Source organism: Lynx rufus, unplaced genomic scaffold, assembly GCF_022079265.1.
Source record: "Lynx rufus isolate CCGP_SWC_20201006 ecotype Redwood Valley unplaced genomic scaffold, mLynRuf1.p SCAF_16, whole genome shotgun sequence".
NCBI lineage: Eukaryota > Metazoa > Chordata > Mammalia > Carnivora > Felidae > Lynx > Lynx rufus.
In genome coordinates this window covers 56595463-56614238 of record NW_025814830.1, presented here as the reverse complement: position 1 = coordinate 56614238, position 18776 = coordinate 56595463, and the positions used below count along the sequence as shown (strand labels likewise).

General features: G+C 63.6%; 1 protein-coding gene across 1 annotated transcript in view; it reads right to left on the bottom strand.

Annotated features, from left to right (window-relative positions):
- ZFPM1 (zinc finger protein, FOG family member 1) overlaps nt 1–18527 on the bottom strand; it is a 67739-nt gene extending 49212 nt beyond the window's left edge. Inside the window, 1 exon segment of the mRNA XM_047078906.1 lies at nt 18423–18527. Within this exon segment, the coding sequence (XP_046934862.1) occupies nt 18423–18462 (40 nt within the window). The 5' untranslated portion in view covers nt 18463–18527.
- Nucleotides 18528–18776: the final 249 nt, after the last annotated feature.

Genomic DNA, 18776 nt, shown 5'->3' with positions numbered 1-18776 from the left:
TTAGCAGGCTCACTGGCTGTGCCCAGCAGCACCCCTGCTCTGGGGCAGTGCCTGGCACACAGTAAGTGCTCAGTGAGTACTGGTGACTGTGGGCTGGGGGAGGCGGAGGGCTTGGGCAGAGGGGAGCCTTGGAGTCTGAGTCCTCTTATTGGGGTTGGGGGACCGGGGCATGCCGCCTGTCCCCACAGGCAGAATATAGGCTGGGCCGGTCCCCCAACCCCAATAAGGTCCCTAGGGCCTGGGGGACCTAGGCTCAGGTCCCTAGGGCCTGGGTGGGTGTGGGGACTCCAGGCAGGGGACAGGGTGCTGACGCCGGAGGGGTCCTGTAGATCCCGGCCTCAGCCACTGCCACTTCCTCCCGTGGCCAGCCCCATAACTGACAGGCGGAACTTGGGGGGCTTAACTGCCCCGGTCCCACGGCCACGCCCAGTGGGGGCCCAGGGTAAGCCTGGCACCCTGGAACACACGCCCTGAGAGGCCTCTCAGGGCACGAGAAACAGGCGTGGTTGTGGGGACCTGACCACACGGGACTTCAAGGCTGCCCCATTACAGACGGGGAACAGGCACAGAGAGGTGACGACGTGCCCAGGGCCTCACAGCTAGGAGGGTGGCCAGGTGGCCCGCCTGCCCCCTTCCTGGGCCCTGCCCTACACACGGTGTCTCCTGCTTCCCCTGGACGCTTCACTCGCCATCCCCTTGGGGGTCCCGACCCAGGTCTATGTGGCTCTGGGGCCTGAGACCTTGTCTCTCCCCTCACCAGGCCACTGTTCCTCTTCCTGGCTGTAGCACTGCGGCTCGGAGAAGACCTTTGTATTCCTACCCTGTCTGCTCCTTGGTTGCTGTGTGACCGCTGTCTGGCCCCTGACTGTCTGTTCCCCAAGGCCAGGACCCAGGCTCCACCAGCTTTTCACTCTGGGGCTCAGGCCAGAAGGCCCTCTCTGCCCCGGGGGGTGGCCATCTGCCTCCCCACTGTGGGGAAGGGACACCAGCAGGGGTGTGAAATGGGGCCCTGTCCCTTCAGGAGCTATGGCTCTCTCTGGCTCTGATCCGTGAGACACGGGTTCACAGCCCTCGGCAGCTTACGAAGCTCCACCGGGACCCCCATCAGCACCAGCCCGTAGAGAAACCGGCTCCACCGTACAGATGAGAAAACTGAGGCAGAGGACAGCCACGCCAGCCCCCACCCAGCCCCATCACGGCCTCTGGGCGCTGCTCGCATGACCGTTCAGAGCAAGGCAGATGGGAGGCCTCAGTGGCTCGGGGGCATGTGGCTCTGGGCCCGGGGCATCTGCCTGGGACTCGGTGTTCGCATCCGGCAAATGGGCACTGATCCACCAACCTGGCAGCGCTGCCCTGCGGGTGGGCGGGGAGGGGCTCGTCCGCAGGAGCGCCCTGATTTCCTCCACCAGCGGGGCACCCGTGAGCAAGCGGGGGCACCAGGGTGGGACACACACCTCAGGTGCCACGATGGGCAGGGATGGCCGCAGGATGGAGAGGGGCAAGGACGACGACGGGCCTGAGGGTGGGTGGTCGGCGAGGACTTCCCAGAGGAGGCGCTATTTAAGCTGTGCTTGTAAAGAATCGGGAGTGTTTGGTGGGGCAAGGATGGGTGGGTAAGAGGCAGACGGCTCTGATCCACGCCGTGGGGAGCAAGGGGGACCTGGGGCTGTGGGAGACCGGGCCAGCCACCCCCTCGGGGCAGCCCCCAGCTCCATGCCATCTCCTGGGCCTCACTCGGGACCCTCCCCCGTCTCGAGCCTGCCCTCTCTCCTCTCTCCCCAGGGCCGGTGGGCTGGCCCCCCGCCCCCGCCCGAGTCCCCAGGGGCAGGGGCCGGGCCAGGCAAGGCAGAGAGAAGGGGAGCGGGCCTGGGAAAGCCCGGCCCGGCTGATAGGGAGAGATTGGTTTCAGCCGGAGCTGCGGGCTGCCAAGTCCACATCCTATCCGCGGCCTGCGCTCACTCAGCATTCATCACCGCTGAACCCGGAGACTTTATCGACGCTGGGGGTTGGCGCCATCTCTGGGCCTGGCCGCTCCCGGCCCTCCGATGGGCCCGATAGCCGCTGATAGATTACCCGAGATTGCCGCAGCCAGAGCCGATCACTGACACTGCTGGGCGGGGCGCGCACCACGTGGCCGGGGCAGAGACCGCGGCGCACCCGGGGGAGGCGGCGGGCCGGCGGGCGGGAAGGCCGCCCCGGGGGCGGAGACAGGGAAGTAGGGCCCGAGAAAACGGGCGCCCAGGCCGGCTCCGCAGTGATTCTGCAGATGGGCCGATAAGGGCTGATGGATGGGAGCGGGGGCCGGGCTAATGGAGCCGTCGCCGGGCCCACGCGTCAGATGGATGGAGGCAGATTGCTTCCTGGAAGGGGACGGGGCTCCAGTGTGACAGGGCCCTGCCATGGGGGGGGGGGGCGGGGGAGTGACGGCCTGCTAGGCTCCACAACACCCCCCTCACCTAGGGGGCTGGCTCTCCCTCCTGCACCGGCCCGCGGGATGGCCACTGCATCCCCGAGAGGTGGGGACTCCCCAGAGCCGGCTCGGGGCCCCGGGTTCAGGATTTCATTCACACCGTGGCACCGGGGCCCCTCTTCCGGGCCAGGCTGTCCTGATGCTCTTTCTGGGTGAGGAGCAGAATGCACACCCAGGCCTGGGAGACTAGCGTCCAGACTTGTGAGCCCAGCACCCCGGGCTGTGTCTCCTGCCCCTGGGGGATGCCACACAGGGTGGAAGAAGCCAGGGCCTCTGGGCTAGGCTTTTCCCCTGTTGGGTGTGGCCAGGTCCCAAGCAGCAAATCTACTCTGTCCCCGCTGCACAGATGGGGAAACCGAGGCACCAAGAGAGTGGAGGGGGCTTCCCGGTCCCACAGGAAGTCAGTGGCTCTGCAGGGTTGAGCCCGAACCTCCCCGCCCAGGGGGCACCTCGTCCCCACGGGGGCCAGAGAGAGCTGAAGAGTCCAGGAAGCTGGAGTGAGGCACATTGCAGCTCAAACCCTCCACCCACCCTAAGCTTCTTTCCTCAACGGAAAACTGGAGGCCGAAAATCAGCCTCAAATTTCTAGACAGAGTAGAACGGAGGCTGCCAGGGGCCCAGGAGGGAGATGGGGGGACAGCATGGGGGGTTAGTACTCAATGGGTACAGTTTCTATTGGGATCTTTCACTACAGTACGAAAAAATAAACAGTCTGCTGTCCAGTGCTGTGGGGCATCCAGCAGGCGCCACATAAGTGCCTGTTCCCATCATCCTAGGGGATACAGACACATGCGTGCACAGCCCTCCACAGATACGTGACTTTCTGCCCCACTTGCTGGCCGTGGAGACTGAGGCCGGGGCCTGCAGGGGCCTGGTCCTGCATCGATGGACAGGGTGGGGGTGCTGGGGGCCGTGCTGAGGCTAGGAGGGAGGCCAGACACGCTGACCTGTCCCATGAATGGTCCTGGCCAACCTTCGCTGCCTGTCAGGGCTCGGCCCTGTTGGTCTCTCACGGAAGGGCCGAGGCCTGAGGGTCTTATGTGACTGGCCCGGAAGGACCCAGTGAGTAGTGGGGCTGGGATCTGCACCCAGGCTGTGTGGCTCCAAAGCCCGTGGCCTTGACCTCTCTAGGGTGAACCATGGTGATGATGGCTGTCTAGCTGCTAACCTGAGGGTCAGGATAGAGTAAGTGGAGAGGAAAAGTCTGGTCCCTGAGGAGGAGAAGGGAGGGGAGGGGCTGTGCGTTCCCGTGTCCTACCCCACATTCGGGGCCTGCCCCGGGCTGCTAAGGGCACACAGGAAGGCGCTGCGTGTCCTGGGGGCGGCACTGGCATCTGAACTGAGCCCTGTGCAATGCACGGTGGTGGCGGTCACTTCTCCTCCCCACCACGGTAGCTCGTTCCCTGCTCGCGACTTTTGCCTCTGCCTTTCCTCTCCCTGGAATGCTCTTTTCAACACTTACCACCATCTGTCCCTCCTTAAAGTCGGCTTCAGAACGGCCACCTTGCCTGCCAGGACCCCAGTCCCCCAGCTACAGGGGGACCCTCCGTCCTTAGCGTTCATTCCTGGTATTCCTTCTCTATTCCCCCACCAGTCTGGGGCTCACCAGTCTGGGGCAGGGACCGAGCCCCTGTGAGGGTCATGGGGATCCCCGACAAAATCCCCCAAACACCAGGGACTCAGACAAGTGTGGAGGCCTGAACGCACAAGGATGTCCAGAAGTCAGCCTGCTGTCCCTGTTCCCCCGCAGTCAGCCCCCAACAAAGCAAGCCTCGGCCCTGCTGCAGGGACGGTTCCTCATTGCCTGCTGGTTATGACCCCTACTCCCTGGGCTTTTGGGCTCTGTACACGACAGTGGTCACTTGGAGGCACTGACTCCTTCCTTTTTCCGTTGGTTTTGCTTTGCTTTCCTGGGCCGGGGCTGGGGGGTAGGGCACGGGGAGGTTGAAATCAATTGAGAGAGTTGACTGAGCACCTGCTGTATGCCCTGCACTGTCCTGGGGGAGAGAGAGCTGCTACAGAATGGGGGCCCCTTGTGGAGAGTCTGCGGTGGGTGCTGCGGTGCCCCTCTGGGGCGATGGTTCCTATGCACTGCCTTTTCACCCTTGAGTGCTGAGTCCCTCTGACTCCTGCCCTGGGAGGCTTTGTCACCTGTCTTAAAGGGGGTGAAGGGGCTTGGCTGAAGTCACAGGGCAACAGCCTGGTTTTGGTCCGTCAGCCCCCTCCCTGTTTCCTCTCCTTAGATCTCAGCCCAAACCTGTTCCCTCCTTGCCCCTCTGCTATTTTCCACTTATGCATTTTTGAAAAACACCCACGCCTGTGACTGGGGTTTCAGGTCACGGAGTCCTGCAGGTGCCGTGGAAATGGGGGGGGGGGGAGGCGGCTCCAGCCAGGCTCTAGGCCAGCTGGGCCTATGCAGGCCCCGTCTTACCGACAAGACAAACTATGGGGTGCAAAGTGACTTTGAACACAGTGAGAACACCCAAAGTTTCTTGAGCACTTCCTGCAGACATCATCTCCTGTCATGTAAATTTCTGAAGATGGAAAATCTGAAAGACCCCAAGTTTCTAGAATAAACTACAACCACAGATAGGCTAAAGAACCCCCTGAGAAAGTCTTGTCTCAGCCCTCATTGTCTGGATGGGGAAACTGAGGCCTAGGAAGCAGATGGTCCTTGTCAGAGGGCACAGAGACTGCCCTGAGAGGCAGGCAGATCAGACCCTCCCATTCTACTGATAGGAAAGCAGGTTTGGCAAATGGGTTGGGACTGTCACTCATTAAAATGGTACCATGGCCCCGTCGCAGCCTGGTGCTGCCGCGAGCCTGGCAGTGTGAGGTCCTGGATAAAAATCATAGCGGAGGGGAAGGCAGAGATGGGGGGGGGCAGCATTCACAGAGTCTGGAGGTGCCCCAGACACAGGCAGGCGGAGCTGGCCGGCCTGGAGCTGCCCTGCCCCATTTTTGAACTCAGTGTTCCCATCTGGGAGTCAGAGTTGGCGGAGTGATCTTGGGAACGCCCAAGTCCTGGTCCCTTAATTGGGGCTGTGGGGATCTGGGCCCTGAGGGTCAGCAGGAAGTCATCCAAAGGCCAAACTGTCCATCCCCAAGCGCCTGGGCAAACGGATGGCCCCACTAGCAAGGCCCCGGAAAGGCTGGCCCTTCCAGAGCTGGGGGGATTTCCATCAGGGGGTCAAGGTCCGGGCAAGACAGTATCCCCTACTCCATAAATTAAGGGCTCCTCCTCGAGGAGCCACGCCCCCTCTGAGGTGGCCCCGCCTCACGCGTGGAGCTCAGCCAATCCCCAGGCCTCACAACCGCTCCTTTGCATGTTCTCTCCCATTGGCTGCAGGGACACAGATCCTTGGTTCCCAGGCCGCGGGGGCGGGGCCTGGGGAGGAGTTGAGTGGGGTTGTGGCCTAGGGGTACGCTGGGCTCTGGGGGGCGGGACTAGGAGAGCCTGGGGGGGGGAACCCTGGGCTGGGGGGGCGGAGCTAGGGGAGCTCTGGGCTGGGGGCTGGGGGCTGGGGGGGCTGGGGGAGGCTGGGGGGTTCAGCGGGGTGCGGGGGTGGCATGCTGGGCTCTGGGAGCCAGGGGGCCAGGGGAGCTCGGGGAAGGGGGCTGGCCTGGGTGCTTGGAAGACGCTGGGCTCTGGGGGCTCGGGCTAGGGGTGCCGGAGGGGGTTGGGCTGGACCTTGGGCGCTGGGGGGCGCTGGGCTCTGGCCTCTGAGGGAGCAGGTTCTGGGGGTGCCAAGCTCTGGATGACCTGCCCCAGACCCAAGTCTGGGACACAAAATGGCCACTTGCCACATGGGGAGGCCTTTGGTTATATAGTACCAGCTCTTCCTTTTCCTCTAAAGCTCCGTTAAATCCTCAAACTCCCCCCTACCCCGCCCATTATGAATGACTCAGAGGGGGAAAGAGACTGACCCAGGGTCACGTGGCCAGGACGCAGCCACACAGCTGGGACCTGGCCCCTCATCCCAAGGCTGGGTTCCCTTCCTCCAGGGAGGGCTTATAGGGGGAAACTTCTTTTCAGCTGCTTCTTCTCAGGGAGGGCTAAGTTTTGGCTTCCTCTGCAAACTACCGACGAGGACCCCGATGATTTTAAGAGGCCCCGAACCCCCTAGCAGATCTAGTGGCATCCTTTTTCGGGGCGCCAGGAACTGCGGGGCGGTGGGCTCGCGGCGGGAGTGTGAATGTGCACGCGCTTTTGTTCCTGGCATTTTGGTGGGTGAGATAAGGGAACAACAGCCAGGCTCAGAGAGAGCAGGCAGATGGATAAGGTGATAGGGTTCCTCCAGCACACACGCCTATCGCCTTTATCAGAGTTCCCTTTTCTTTCTTTCTTGGGTGGGGGGGCAGGGTGGAACACACCCCACCCCCACCCCCCACGCCGGGGAACTGAGGGGTGGGGGCCTCCCTCGCTCAGGTCCCTCCCGCTGTGTCCAGCACGCGGAGCCCTGGCCTGGGCCCGGACCGGAAGGGTGGGGGGTCCCGGGACTGCGGTCACAGCAGGGACCAGCAGCAGCTGTGCCTCTGCCCTTGCAGCTCCACGGAAGGGCCTCCGATGGGGGCGGGGAGGCCCAGAGAGGGGACAGACAAGGGGGCGGGTGGGGGGGCCTGGAGGCCAGTGGTCTGGAGACTGGGTGCCGAGCCCTCTCTCCAGAAGGCCTGTGAGCCCCTGTGGGAGAGGCTGGGCAGGACCCGGAGGCCTCCCCCAACCAGGCCTACAGGGCGGACCTGAGCATCTTCAGCCCCATTTTACAGATGCAGAAACTGAGTCTCAAAACAGAGCCGTGCCTGTGAGCCACAGCAAAGGGGGGCAGCCTGGACCCCCACATCCCGTCTGTATTCCCTCTGGCTCTGGGAGCCAGACTCCCAAAGACCTAACCACACACAGCACGGTGTGACAGGGGCTCTGCGCTCTGTACCCAGAGCTATTCACCAAAAGCAGTCCAGGGAGAATTCTGGTAGGCTCCGCGTCGGGTGTATGGGCTCGGCAGCCCCAGGGACCTCAACCCTGCACATGTCCCTGGAGGGCACGCCCCCACCCTGCGACACATGGGCCTGGGACACTCTCCCACGTCCCTCCTGCCTTTGTCCTCAAAGGCTAAGGAGGCCAGAATTATGATTATGCCCGTTGCACAGGCAAGGAAACTGAGGTCCAGGGACATGAAGTCACTTGCCCAGGCTACCGACCCAGGAGGCAGAATTTGAACCCTGGTCACCGCACACTACACTCATCCTCCTCCCCCACATATGCACCCATTTTACTGGAAATAGCTGACTTCCTTTAGAATATTGAAACAAACCAAAACCCAAAGACACCAAGAAACCAATTTTATCACCAAAGGAGCCTATTTTCTGGGGGCAGATGATATGACCCCCAGAGATAAGCAGGAGTGGAGGCACCTTGTCATCTGCTCACCTCAGGCAGGGCTGTGTGGTTCCAAGCACGCACTCACCCTCTCTGTGCCTGGGCCTTTCTCCCCTAAATGGAGGGAGCAGACCCTTTAGGGGAGGGGGGGCTATGGCTACAAACACCCCCCAGATCCTCAGTTGTGATGGAGATCCAGACCTTGGCCAGGATGCTAAGTCAGTCTCTACCGCTCCCTACTGTGCTGTGTGACCTTGGATGAGTTGCTCAACCTCTCTGAGCCTTGAGTCCTCTTCAGAGAAGAAACGAAGTCAGAGGTAAACTTTCCAGGGCTGCTGGGATGCTACAGGGTAGCAGAGGTCAAGCCCAGGCCTGGCATACAGAGAGCACTCAGTAAAGGGAGCTGCTACCTAACAAGGACCACCATGAGGATTGTTATAACTGTGGGGTCCTAGAACCACTCAGAAATGTTGCTGACTGCCCACTCACGCCTGCTGTCTCTGGGATCACAGAGAATCTCATTTCTTGGGAGTTGCTTAAAAAACAAATACAGAGATGGGGGGGAGTGGCCAGCAGCCCTGCACCTGCTGGGAGCCCCAGGCATGCCCCCAGGGCCTTGGTGTCCCCACTCACACAGTGGGGGGTGCGCACAGCTCCATGGGTGCCTGGCCCCCACGCGGCTGCCGCACCTGTCCCTCAGCGGGAGGATTAGCCACACGCGGGCCCTAATCGCTGCTAATCGCGCTACCATCATCGAAGGATCTCGGATCAGCTGAAGGAGGCGGCTTTATCCAGACAGACGCGGAGATGGCACCATAGTCCCATCTGGGCGCCGACCGTCACAAGTGGCAGGCGGACTGGAGGGCTGAGGAAGGCAGGGTGGCTGAGGATGGTGGGGGGAGAGAGCCGGGAGCCCCCCACCTCCCCAGCTGCAAGAGAAGCTCGACTTGGTCCCTCAACATTTATTGGGCACCGGCTGTATGACCAGGTACTGGTCTGGGTGCTGGGAGTCAGCAGACGCCCAAACGGGCAAAATTCTTGCCCTTGGGTGCTGCGTCCTCTCGAGGAGTGCAGGCCCATTTGTCAGATGCTGAGACTAAGGCAAGCGTGTCCAGAGTTGAGCCCAGGCAGCAGGTCCGGACCCCTGCTCTGGCGGAGTGCCTCAAATCTCCCCTAAAAAGGCTCACGCCCCAGGCCGGGGGTGCCCTTCCGTCCCCCAGGACGACTCCTGCTGCTTTTGTGAGTGGAGGCCAGAGCCTTCCCCTCCCCGGCCGGGCCCCTGGACACTGTCGGTCCGGAGGCCTGGGGAGGCCTGGGAGGTGCAGGCGGGCCCCGGGGGCCGGGAGAGGCTGGGAGAGGCGGCCAAGGGCTCCCCTCCAGGGCCCCCACCATCCCCACCCTCCTCCCTACCTTCTTTTTCAAAAACATAATTTATCTGTGTATTATCAAGAAATCCAGACACTTTAATCAGTGAGCTATGAAGTCAGAATTTCCATTCTTATCTGCGGGAGGAGTGGAAACGGAGGAGATAGGCGGCAGGGACGGATCGCTGGTGGGGAATGTTAATGGGTGGGGAGGCTGGGCTATTGGCCACGGAGACGCCGTATCTCCCCCATTATCAAGGCCGTATCTCGCCAACCATCTCAGCGCAGTAATGGGGCCAGTTCAACTTTCCGAGTTATCACAGGAGCTGAAACCCGCGCCCGCCAGAGGCCCGGACGGGAGACAGTTCCGGGCGGACGGGGCTTCGGCCGGCACAGCCAAGAGGCAGAGGGGGACAGCTGGCCTGGCTGGGGCCCCCGGGGGCCTGGGCGCCCCTGCCCCTGACCGTCAGGGCCGCCACAGTGAGCGTAGGGGTTCCCTCTGTGCTCTGGGAAAATGTCTGGTTTTGAAAGAGCCAGGCGTGAGCATACTGCACAGGAGGGGAAACCGAGGCAGGAAGCCATCTCAGGGTCACAGTGGTCCCAGGCCCACCTGAGCTGTGCCAGGCCCCTGAAGTGAAAGAGGGCTGGGGGTGTGGAGGCACGGCAGGTGGGGGTAGGAGGTGAGCCCCATGCCTTCCCACCTTGTGGCCTGCAGGGTCCCCCGACCTCCCTGGGGCCTTTTCCAGGCCCTAACCCCAGCAGCAAAATCAGCAGGTGGGGACATCCTGCTGGGCTCTGTCCCTGCAGGTCCTGACCTGAGGCTTGGCTCCACAGCCCCTCGGTGGCCTGGCATATACTCATTCCACCCCTCAAATGGTAAAGGGTCTCCCCGCTGCCCTCGGGCCTCCTGCAGGACAGACCCCAGGGGGTGGGGCACCCCTGGCCCCTGCGTGGAACACCCCTGTTCATCCAAAGGAAGGGACCCCAAACCCACTCATTCCCACCCCGCGAGGATTTAGTGATCCCACTTCACGAGAAGCGTCTGGGGGGTGGAGCAAGTCTCCCTGAGGACCGCCCACCGCATGGGGCCCCCATCTGACCCCCTGGGTCCCAGGAACTGCCCTACCGACTGGGTCCGTTGGGGCTCTGGTCCCTCTCCCACAGCTGGAGGGCAGGGCGGCAACCGCCTTGGCCCAGAGAGGGGAAGGGACTCGTCCAAGGTCACACAGCCGGTGAGAAACGGCCTGGTGACCACAGCTGGACACTGCCCGGAACCACAGGAAGGCCTCGGTTTCCTGGACCTGAGCACGGGTGCCGCCAGGCCGGCAGGGAAGCCAAGAGAGCTCAACTTGTGGAAACCCCCACTGTAACCATCCTCTTCCTCCTCCCCCAGGGTGGGGAGCTCGAGCTGCAGCCCTGGGTCTGACCCGTAAACCCCCTAGGCCTCAGTGTCCTTCTGTGCACTGGGCTAGTCACTGAGCGTCCCTCAGAAGTTACCGGACGAAAGGCAGGAGCCAGTGTCTTTAAGTTTTGGGCCCTCGGCAGGGGCTTCCTCAGCGCTCAGGACGGCAGGATGAGCCGGCGGGGGGGTGGGAGGGTGCAGACAAGCTGGGTTTGGATGGCATGGCGGGAGGCCACTCGAGGTCCTGTGGCTGCCCAAAGCTCTGAGCTCTGAGCAGAGGCCTCGTCTTTGGTCTCAAGCGTCCAAGCACCCGATGCCAGACTCCCCCCACCGAGCCCTCCCTGGGGGCTAAGAATCTGCCACTGCCTGCCAGGCCCTGTCCCCAGTGGAGGGCTCACCGCAGGACAGAGGCACGACCACCTGGCCCCGGGCCCCCTTTCCTGGGTCTTACTTGCAGCACGGAGGCTTGATGGAGAAAAGGGAAATTGAGGCAGGAGAATGTGACAGGTGCAAACACCCAGGGCAGACGAGGAAAGCCTCAGGGCTTGAGTCAGACACCAAGAGGAACGGGCAGGAAGCAGGCCTAGGGCGACCGAGGAGGGGAGAGATGACCCTCTGTCCTCTTCACTTGCATTCTGTCACGCAACCCCAGTGACACCCCAGCTCTGGCCCAGGCCGCACCCGCTACACCACCTGCCCCCACCCCGCCCGCACCGTAGGCATCACTGTTCCATTTTATGGGGGAAACCGAGGCTCAACAGCTTGCAGGAGGCCTGGGCGCCCTCAGAGCCCAGCCTGGTATCCCCATGACATCTCCATCCTGCAGAGGTGAGGACTGAGCCTCGGGAAGGCGGGTAACTTCTGTGCACCTGCAGAGTTTAGCCCTCCAGCCCGGGATTCTGGCTGCGGCAGCCCCCACGGTGGCCGTCCCCTCCTTCCAGGAAGCGGTGTGCCTGCCACTTCCGGGGGTCTAGGACACAGCCCCCCCCCCCCCCGCCCCCGACCTGGGAGCCATGGCAGGCCTGCAGCAGACCGCCCTCTCGACCCCGTCTGTATCCTTCCTGCTCGTGCGCCGTGCACGGCCCTGCTGTAGCCACCCGCCCTTTCTGGTCCTGCATTTCTTTGTGTGTCAGATGGGTCGAGAACCCCAACCTTAGCAGGCATCGAGGAGAATCACATGTGAAACCCAGAGAAACCCAGGCTCTGAGCGTCCACACCCTCCGGTCCAGGGGAGGCAGAAAGGAGGGGGTGGAGGGGAGGGGCTTGCTTATCGGCCTAACCCAGCTCTGGCCCAAGGTCACATTCCTGACCCAGCGGGGACACTGCCTTCTCCCAAACAGGGGGCCTTGGAAGGTGGAGGAGGAGGGGGGGAGCCAGGCTGGAAGGGTCCTGGGACAGGTGGCCTGGGGGAGCGGAGCAGGCACTGTCCAGAGAAGCCTCTGCCCACCCCTGGGGTCCAAAGACCCAGCTCCTGTCATGTGGCCTCGAGGGTGTCACAGTCTCCCAGGGCCTCAGTCTTCTCATCTGTAAGATCGGTGAATCCATAATGACAATGAGCCCAAGAGCAGGTAAGACGCTTGGGCAAGAGGAGGACTGAGGAGGGCCCGGGCCCCGCCCAGCCCAGGGTGTGACTGGGCCCCTCGCCCCCCCCCACCTCCCCTGCCCACAAGTCCCTTCAAAAACTCACACCCGAAGGCGCAGGGGGGCCGGACACAGGGCTCCGTGTGAAGTGTCCAGTCCCCCAGGCTTCTCGCAAAAGCTCAGTAATGCCACCAGCAGCTCCCAGGCCTGCCACATCCACTGAGGACATGACCTTGGGACAGCACTTTACAGTTTGCTTTTGAGACCTCACAGACCTCACGTAAAGGCCCGAGGAAGGAGGTACTGTTCGTGAGCTCTTGCTTCAAAAGTGGAAACTGAGGCTGAGAGAGGTCATTTGCCCACAGGGTCACGGTGAGGCCAGGACTCAAGGCCAAGCAGTGGCCTCCCACTCGGGTGATGAGGGCTGGCCTTCTGCCCGGCGCCCTGAGGCCAGCCCAGGCCTAGAGCATAAAGCCTCTGCTCCTGGTGTGGGGACAGGGTGGGGACGGAAGCCCTGAGGTCCTGGAGGGAAGGGCCTCTCCACAGCCTGCCTAGTGGCCCCTGAGCAGCCAGGGGCCGGTGACGGCAACAGGTCATCCAGCAACAAACAGCCTAGGTGCCCCCCGAGTGCCGCTGTCATCAAGCACCCACGGTAGCCCAGCCCTGCTTGAGCCCGGGCACAGCCACGAGAGCTGGGACGGCGTCACGCCCATTCTACAGATGAGAATCGCAGGACTGGGAACGAGAGAGACACTCGCCTAGGCCACTCAGCGGGGAAGCTGTGCGGAGGTGACGCGACGGTGGCACCATCGCAGACAACACGAGTTTCCCCCGGATTCTCATGGCTGTGCTCGGGGGCCGGCAATGTCATCATCCCCGTTTTACAGATGGGTAAACCGAGGCTCACTCGGGCAGGCCTTGCTTACAGTCCCACTCCATTTCATGCCATGTCTCCATTAGGTCATTTATCTGACAGAGTTCTGGAAAGCCCACTATATGGGGACAGGACAGACCCAGTCCCTCCTCCTGGGCAGCAGAGATCTGAGCTGCCCGTGCAAAGGCACTGGGGCCAGAAGCGACTGAAAGAAGCCAGCCCCTCAGCTGACACACAGGCCCTAGTGAGGGGCTGCCTTGGGAGCTGCCACCCCCAGTCCCCACGCAGAGACTGGGGACTCATAGGAACACACGAAGTGCAACCTGACAGTAGCTAAGCCCTTACCTATGGGCCGGGTGCCTCCCTGAGGACACCGAGGCCCACAGGCGGCCAGGAAGTACACGTGGAGGCCAACTCCCTCTGCAGGCACTGCTCCCCACCCCCGACTCCTGTTGAGTGGGGAGTGATAGACAAGGCTCAGTGAGCACAGCTGGTTGTGGCCTCAGTTTCCCCCTCTGTGAAATGGGAGCGGAGGCCCTGGGGCAGCTCCAGGGATATGGTGGCTGGTGGGGGGGAGGCAGGAGCCCAGGCCCGGGTCTCTGGGCCTGGCGATACCAATCAGTGGGCACCAGCTGCCTCCAGGAGGAGGCCCGTCGATGGCAGATAGGCCGGCTGGGAGTATTATTCACGAGTCCGTCAAGCCCCAGGAACGTCTGGTCGGCATAGAAACAGGAGATAAGGGGTACAATTAATGGCATCACATTCCCTCCTCCTTTCTTCCCCAACTGACCCATTTAAATCCCTGGCGGGGCTGGTGCCACGCTGGGCTCCCAGTGACCTCCAGGGAGGGGCTGGCTGGGCAGGCAGGACTCGGCCAGAGCTCAGGCCCCCGGGCAGGGCTGGCTGAAGTCTCCCCAGGGGCCACCCCCGCGCAGTAGGGTCTCAGGAAGGAAGCCCCGGGAGATGTGGCAAGGGCTAGGCTGGCGAGGGACCCCGGCGTGCCTCCCCTCCCAAAGGCCCATTTCACAGGTGTGGAGACTGAACCCGGACAAGCCTGGGGACAGCAGCAAGAGGAAAGCAGCGTGATGCGCACAGGCAGGCTGGTTTGGAGCCTGGGGCCAGGCTGCCTGCCCTCCAACTCTGGCTCCGCCATCGTTTTGGGCGAGAAACTTAAGCAATCTGTGCTCAGTGTCCTCAGATGTAAAGGTGATAAGAACAGGACTTCTTTTAAGGTAATGTGTGGCCAGGCACAGAGTAAGCGAAGTATTAGCCATTGCTAATATGATTATCACCGTCCAATGCAGGAATGAACTGCTCGTTTTCCCTGAGGCCCAGGACAGCAGGAAAACTGAGCCATCTGGAGCCAGGGGGAACCCAACCTCAGGGGTGATGGCTGGCCCCCAGGGACCACCAGGCCCTTTCAAGTCTGGGTTCGGGGCTGGGGGCCCGTGAGCAAAGCCCTCCCGGCCGTCTCAGCCCTTCATCCCCTCGGCTCACCACAGATGGGTCCCCGTGCCCCCAGGGCTCTGAGGAGGGGGCCAAGGCCAGTGGAGGACAGGACTTACGTCCCTGTTGACAACTGGAGGGCAGGCACTGTCACACCTGCCTTTCAGAGAGGGGAAATGGAGGCCGTGGAAGTGAACTGCCCACGGTGGCCGTGCCCCAGGACCAGCAGGTGCTCCGCCCCCGCCCACTTTCTTCACTTCGCCGCCGTCCCAGTGAGGTGCGGCCTTGCAGGGTGGCCCCTGCGAGCCAGGCAGACTCCCAGGGGCCTCCCGTAGCTGGGAGGACGGTGTGCAATGTTGTGTGTGCGTCATCCTCTCATGCCGACGGAAACTCCAGGGGAGACCACCCCCTCCCCCTACTGGGCCCGAGCCAGGCCCCCCCGGAACCGGCCCTCAGCAGAAGGCGCTGTCGGCCCCACAGGTGGGTGTCGAGCTGCTGGAGAGAGCGGAGGGTGAGTCTGAAGCACGGAGTGAATTAGTCATCCTGTGGCCACCAATAATTCCTTTAATCAAACTCCAAGCATGTGTGAAAACACCCTCACAGGAGAAAGAGTGGCCGCTGGGGCCGGGGCAGACGGGGCAAGTCGCCAGCTTCCGCTGGAGGCCCCTCACCTGGCTGGCCTGGGTTTCCACTTGGCATCTAGGACCATGGTTCCCTGAGGGCCCTCCCACTGCAGTGACATCACCCGTCGGACCTGGGGGCTTGTTCCTGTCTGTATTTTTCAAGAGAGGGGAAACTGAGGCCTGGCCCCACCCTTCTTATCTCATTCTCACCTCCTCACACAGGCATCCCTTCCCTGGGGTCCTGTGCCTCCGAGCCCTTCGCCCCCCCCTCCCCCCAACAGCCAGGAATCATCCCATTTTTCAGAGCTGGAAACTGAGGCCAGCCCACTGTCCCTTGGAGGCACCTCTGTGGCTGGCTTATTCCTGACCTCGATGAAGGTACCCCCTTCTGGGAAGTCTCTGACTGTACCTGTCACTTTACCCCCATCCCCCACCCACCACCCACACCTAAGACAGGGCTGGGACCCAGTGCACACATACAGCAAGTGCTCAATAAACCTGCTGAATCAAGGGGGGCCTGCTCAGAAAGACCGCCAGCGCACTGGCCTGCCCCCACCGCGAACAGCCTGGGCCATGGAAACCACCTCGGTGTTTTTCAATAAAACTCCAAGCAGGCTACATCTAAAACTTGCCAGGAACGCACAGCAACCCTAACACGGTGGAGAGGAAAACACGCTCCCTCCTGGAGGTGATAAACCCCACCTCTGGCTATCTCACACCATCTGATAGGAATCGGGCGGGGTGCCCCCCCCCCCCCCACCGGCCCCGGAGCTCCGGGCCAGCGAGAGTCATTTTCCTTTCATTTTGACGGACTGTACCACCCGCAGGGGAGGATCGACTTCTTGGCAATTAAGTATGTTTGGGAAGAAAACTCGCCCAGACGACCCGCAGCAGACGCCCTCTCCCCCTGCCCCGGCTCTGGGCCGGGCTGCTCTCCCAGCCGAGAACCCCCCCCCCCCCCCGCGCCGCCGTGGTTGCCTCGAACCCGGCCGGGCCTGGTGGCCATAGATAAGGCCTCTTATCGCCCTTGGCGATCGCCATCCGGCCGACCGGCCCTGCGCTTATCGGAGCTCACATCGACCCGGGCGGGAGGACAGCTCGGCGGGCCGGGGGTCCCGAGCTGGGCTCTGCCCCTCGCTTCCAGCCAGCTCGGCCCCAGCCTATCGTCTCGGCCATCTGGCCGGCCAAGGCCGCGCTCCTGCCTCGCCCTCCCCCCGCTCCCACGTTTGAAGTTAATAACTGGAAGCGCCTATCACCGCCGCCATCGGTTGCGCGCCTTATCAGCGCGGCACATCTATCTCCTCGCGGAACAAAAGGCGCACAGAGGCGCGGGCAGCTGCGCCCCGGCTTGGTGAGGGCGCGGGGGGCGGTGGCGCGCAGCGCCCGGTCCCCTCCCCCTCCACACCCGCGGCCTGGTCTCAGGTGAGGCCAGCGCGGCGGGCGCACAGCTGCGAGGGCCGCACGCACAGCCGCGGGCAGAGGGCGGGCGGGCGGGCGCCGCCGCTTGGTGACAATCAGCGCTCGCATCTTAACTCGCCAAGATCTCTGCCAGAGGGAGGAGGCGCCCGTGGTGGGGGCTGCGGGGGGTCTGCAGGGAGGGTGCCCAGCCCGCCTGCTGCGCCCCCACTCCTGCCCGGATCCTGGCCGCGCGGAGGGTGAGCAGCGGACGGGGGGGGGGGGTCTCGCCTGCGCGCCCGATGCGGTCCCAGTCCCCAAGGCGCACCCTTGGCCGACCCAGCTGGGCCCCGGCGCTCGCCCTGCTCGAGGCCTTATCGGCGCTGTCGATCGGTTCCCAGCCTGAGATCTCCTGCCCGCGCTATCTGTATTTCTCATCACGCTGAAACACATACACACACGCACACACGAGAACAGACCCAACAGAGGCGCACAGGGGAGGAGGGGAAAAAGAAACCAGAGAATCAGCGCAGATCGGGGACCCGTGGGTGGTTTTAATACTTAAGTTGACTTGATAGAAGGCGACTTTCAGAAAACAGGTCCCGCTTGCACACTGGGGGAGTGGGTTACGGGAACCCAGATTTATGCTTGCGTGGCCCCTTTCTAGGACCTGAGGGGTGGACACTTCCCCAGGCGCGCGCACACGGGATCCGGGTGGCAGTGGTCATGTGGACAGAAGTGGCAGTGCCTGGGCGCCTGAGGCTGGGCAGAGGGCTGGGCCCCCCTCTTTGCTTCCCATCTGGCCTGGGAGACGCGACCCCCGGAGGAAATCTCGTGCCCAGGCCCTGGCAGCGAAGGCGCGAAGTTATTGGCGTGAGGTGGGGAGCGGCGCTTCCTGTGTGCTCACGCTCTCGCTCCTTGCGAGTGGCCCAGAGCGCGCGGCGCTGCTTTTATCACGGGGCTTTGGCAGTAAGGACTTAGACCGCGCCGTGCCCCTGGGGAGCGGACCGCGGGCAGGATGGGCGAGAAACATGGGACGCAAGCAGAGGCGACGGTGACCTGGGGCCTAGTCTCTGGAAGCCCCCCTTTCCTGACTTGGGGTAGTAGGATAGCCCCCTCGGATGAGCGGGGTGCGTGTGTGTGTGTGTGGGGGGGGGTTGCCTGCTTGCTGCACGTGCGGCATTGGCCGGGACAGAGAGTAAGGTCGGACCTCCAGGAGGCTGTCCCTGGGCAGGGAAGGGTCGAGTTCGAGACCCCAGCGACAGGGCGCGGGGGTCTGCGCGGCTGGAACCGAGCGCACGGGCTGCGGGGGCTGCACCGGCCCCCCATCCCCAGCCACGAGGCTCTAGGGCCAGCAGAAGAGGTGGTGGGAGCGGGCCGGTCTCCGCCACTTAGCCATGCATTTCCACGCGGCCCGGGTGCCCCCTCTCCCTCCCAGGTCTCCCTGTTTCTCCCTCTAGATACAAAGCCTGGGAGAGTCAACCGCGCGGCGAGATAAGATCACAATTTCAGCCCGTCCCGACAGAGCGATCTTATCAGGATGGGACTTGCAGAATGGAATATTTTAAACTTTATCTGAGCCCAGATCGGGGCCGCCTTATCGCCGCACCATCTCAGGGATGCGGGGGAGGGGCAGGACGCGAGCTGGCCGCGCCCCCAGCCGCCCCGCTCGCGGCCCTCCGGGCGGACGCTCCTCCCGGCCCGACCCCCGGTCCCTGAAACGAGACGCGGGGGCCCGGCCCGCCGGCGATTAGATTACCGCGCGCGGGGCGCACAGCGCGGGGGGCGCGGCGCGGGGTGAAGGTCGCGGGCAGAGCCGGGCCGGGCGTGTGGGGGCGGGCCGGCGGGGGCCGGCGGGGGTCGGGGACCGGCGGGCAAAGTTTGACTCACGCTTGATCTGCCGGGGGTTGCTCTGTTTCCTCCTGGACATGTCTCCGGCGCCGCGCACCCTCCCGGCGGCCGCCTCTAGCCCCTGGCGGGCGGCGGCGGGCGGCGGGGGCGCGGCGGGGCCGCGGGGCGGCTCATGCCCCCGGCCCCCGGGCTCCGCGGCCGTCCCGGCCCGCGCCCCAGCCCGCCGCGCCCGGCCCGGAGCCGCTGCGGAGGCCGGAGGCAAGGCCCTGCGCTGCGGGCGCGCCGACCGCCGGGGGCGGCGGGCGGCGGACTGCTGCCAGCTCCTCGGCTCCCGCGCAGACGCCGCCGCCGCCGCCGCCGCCGCCGCCGCCGCTCGGCTTTTCTCAATGGAAC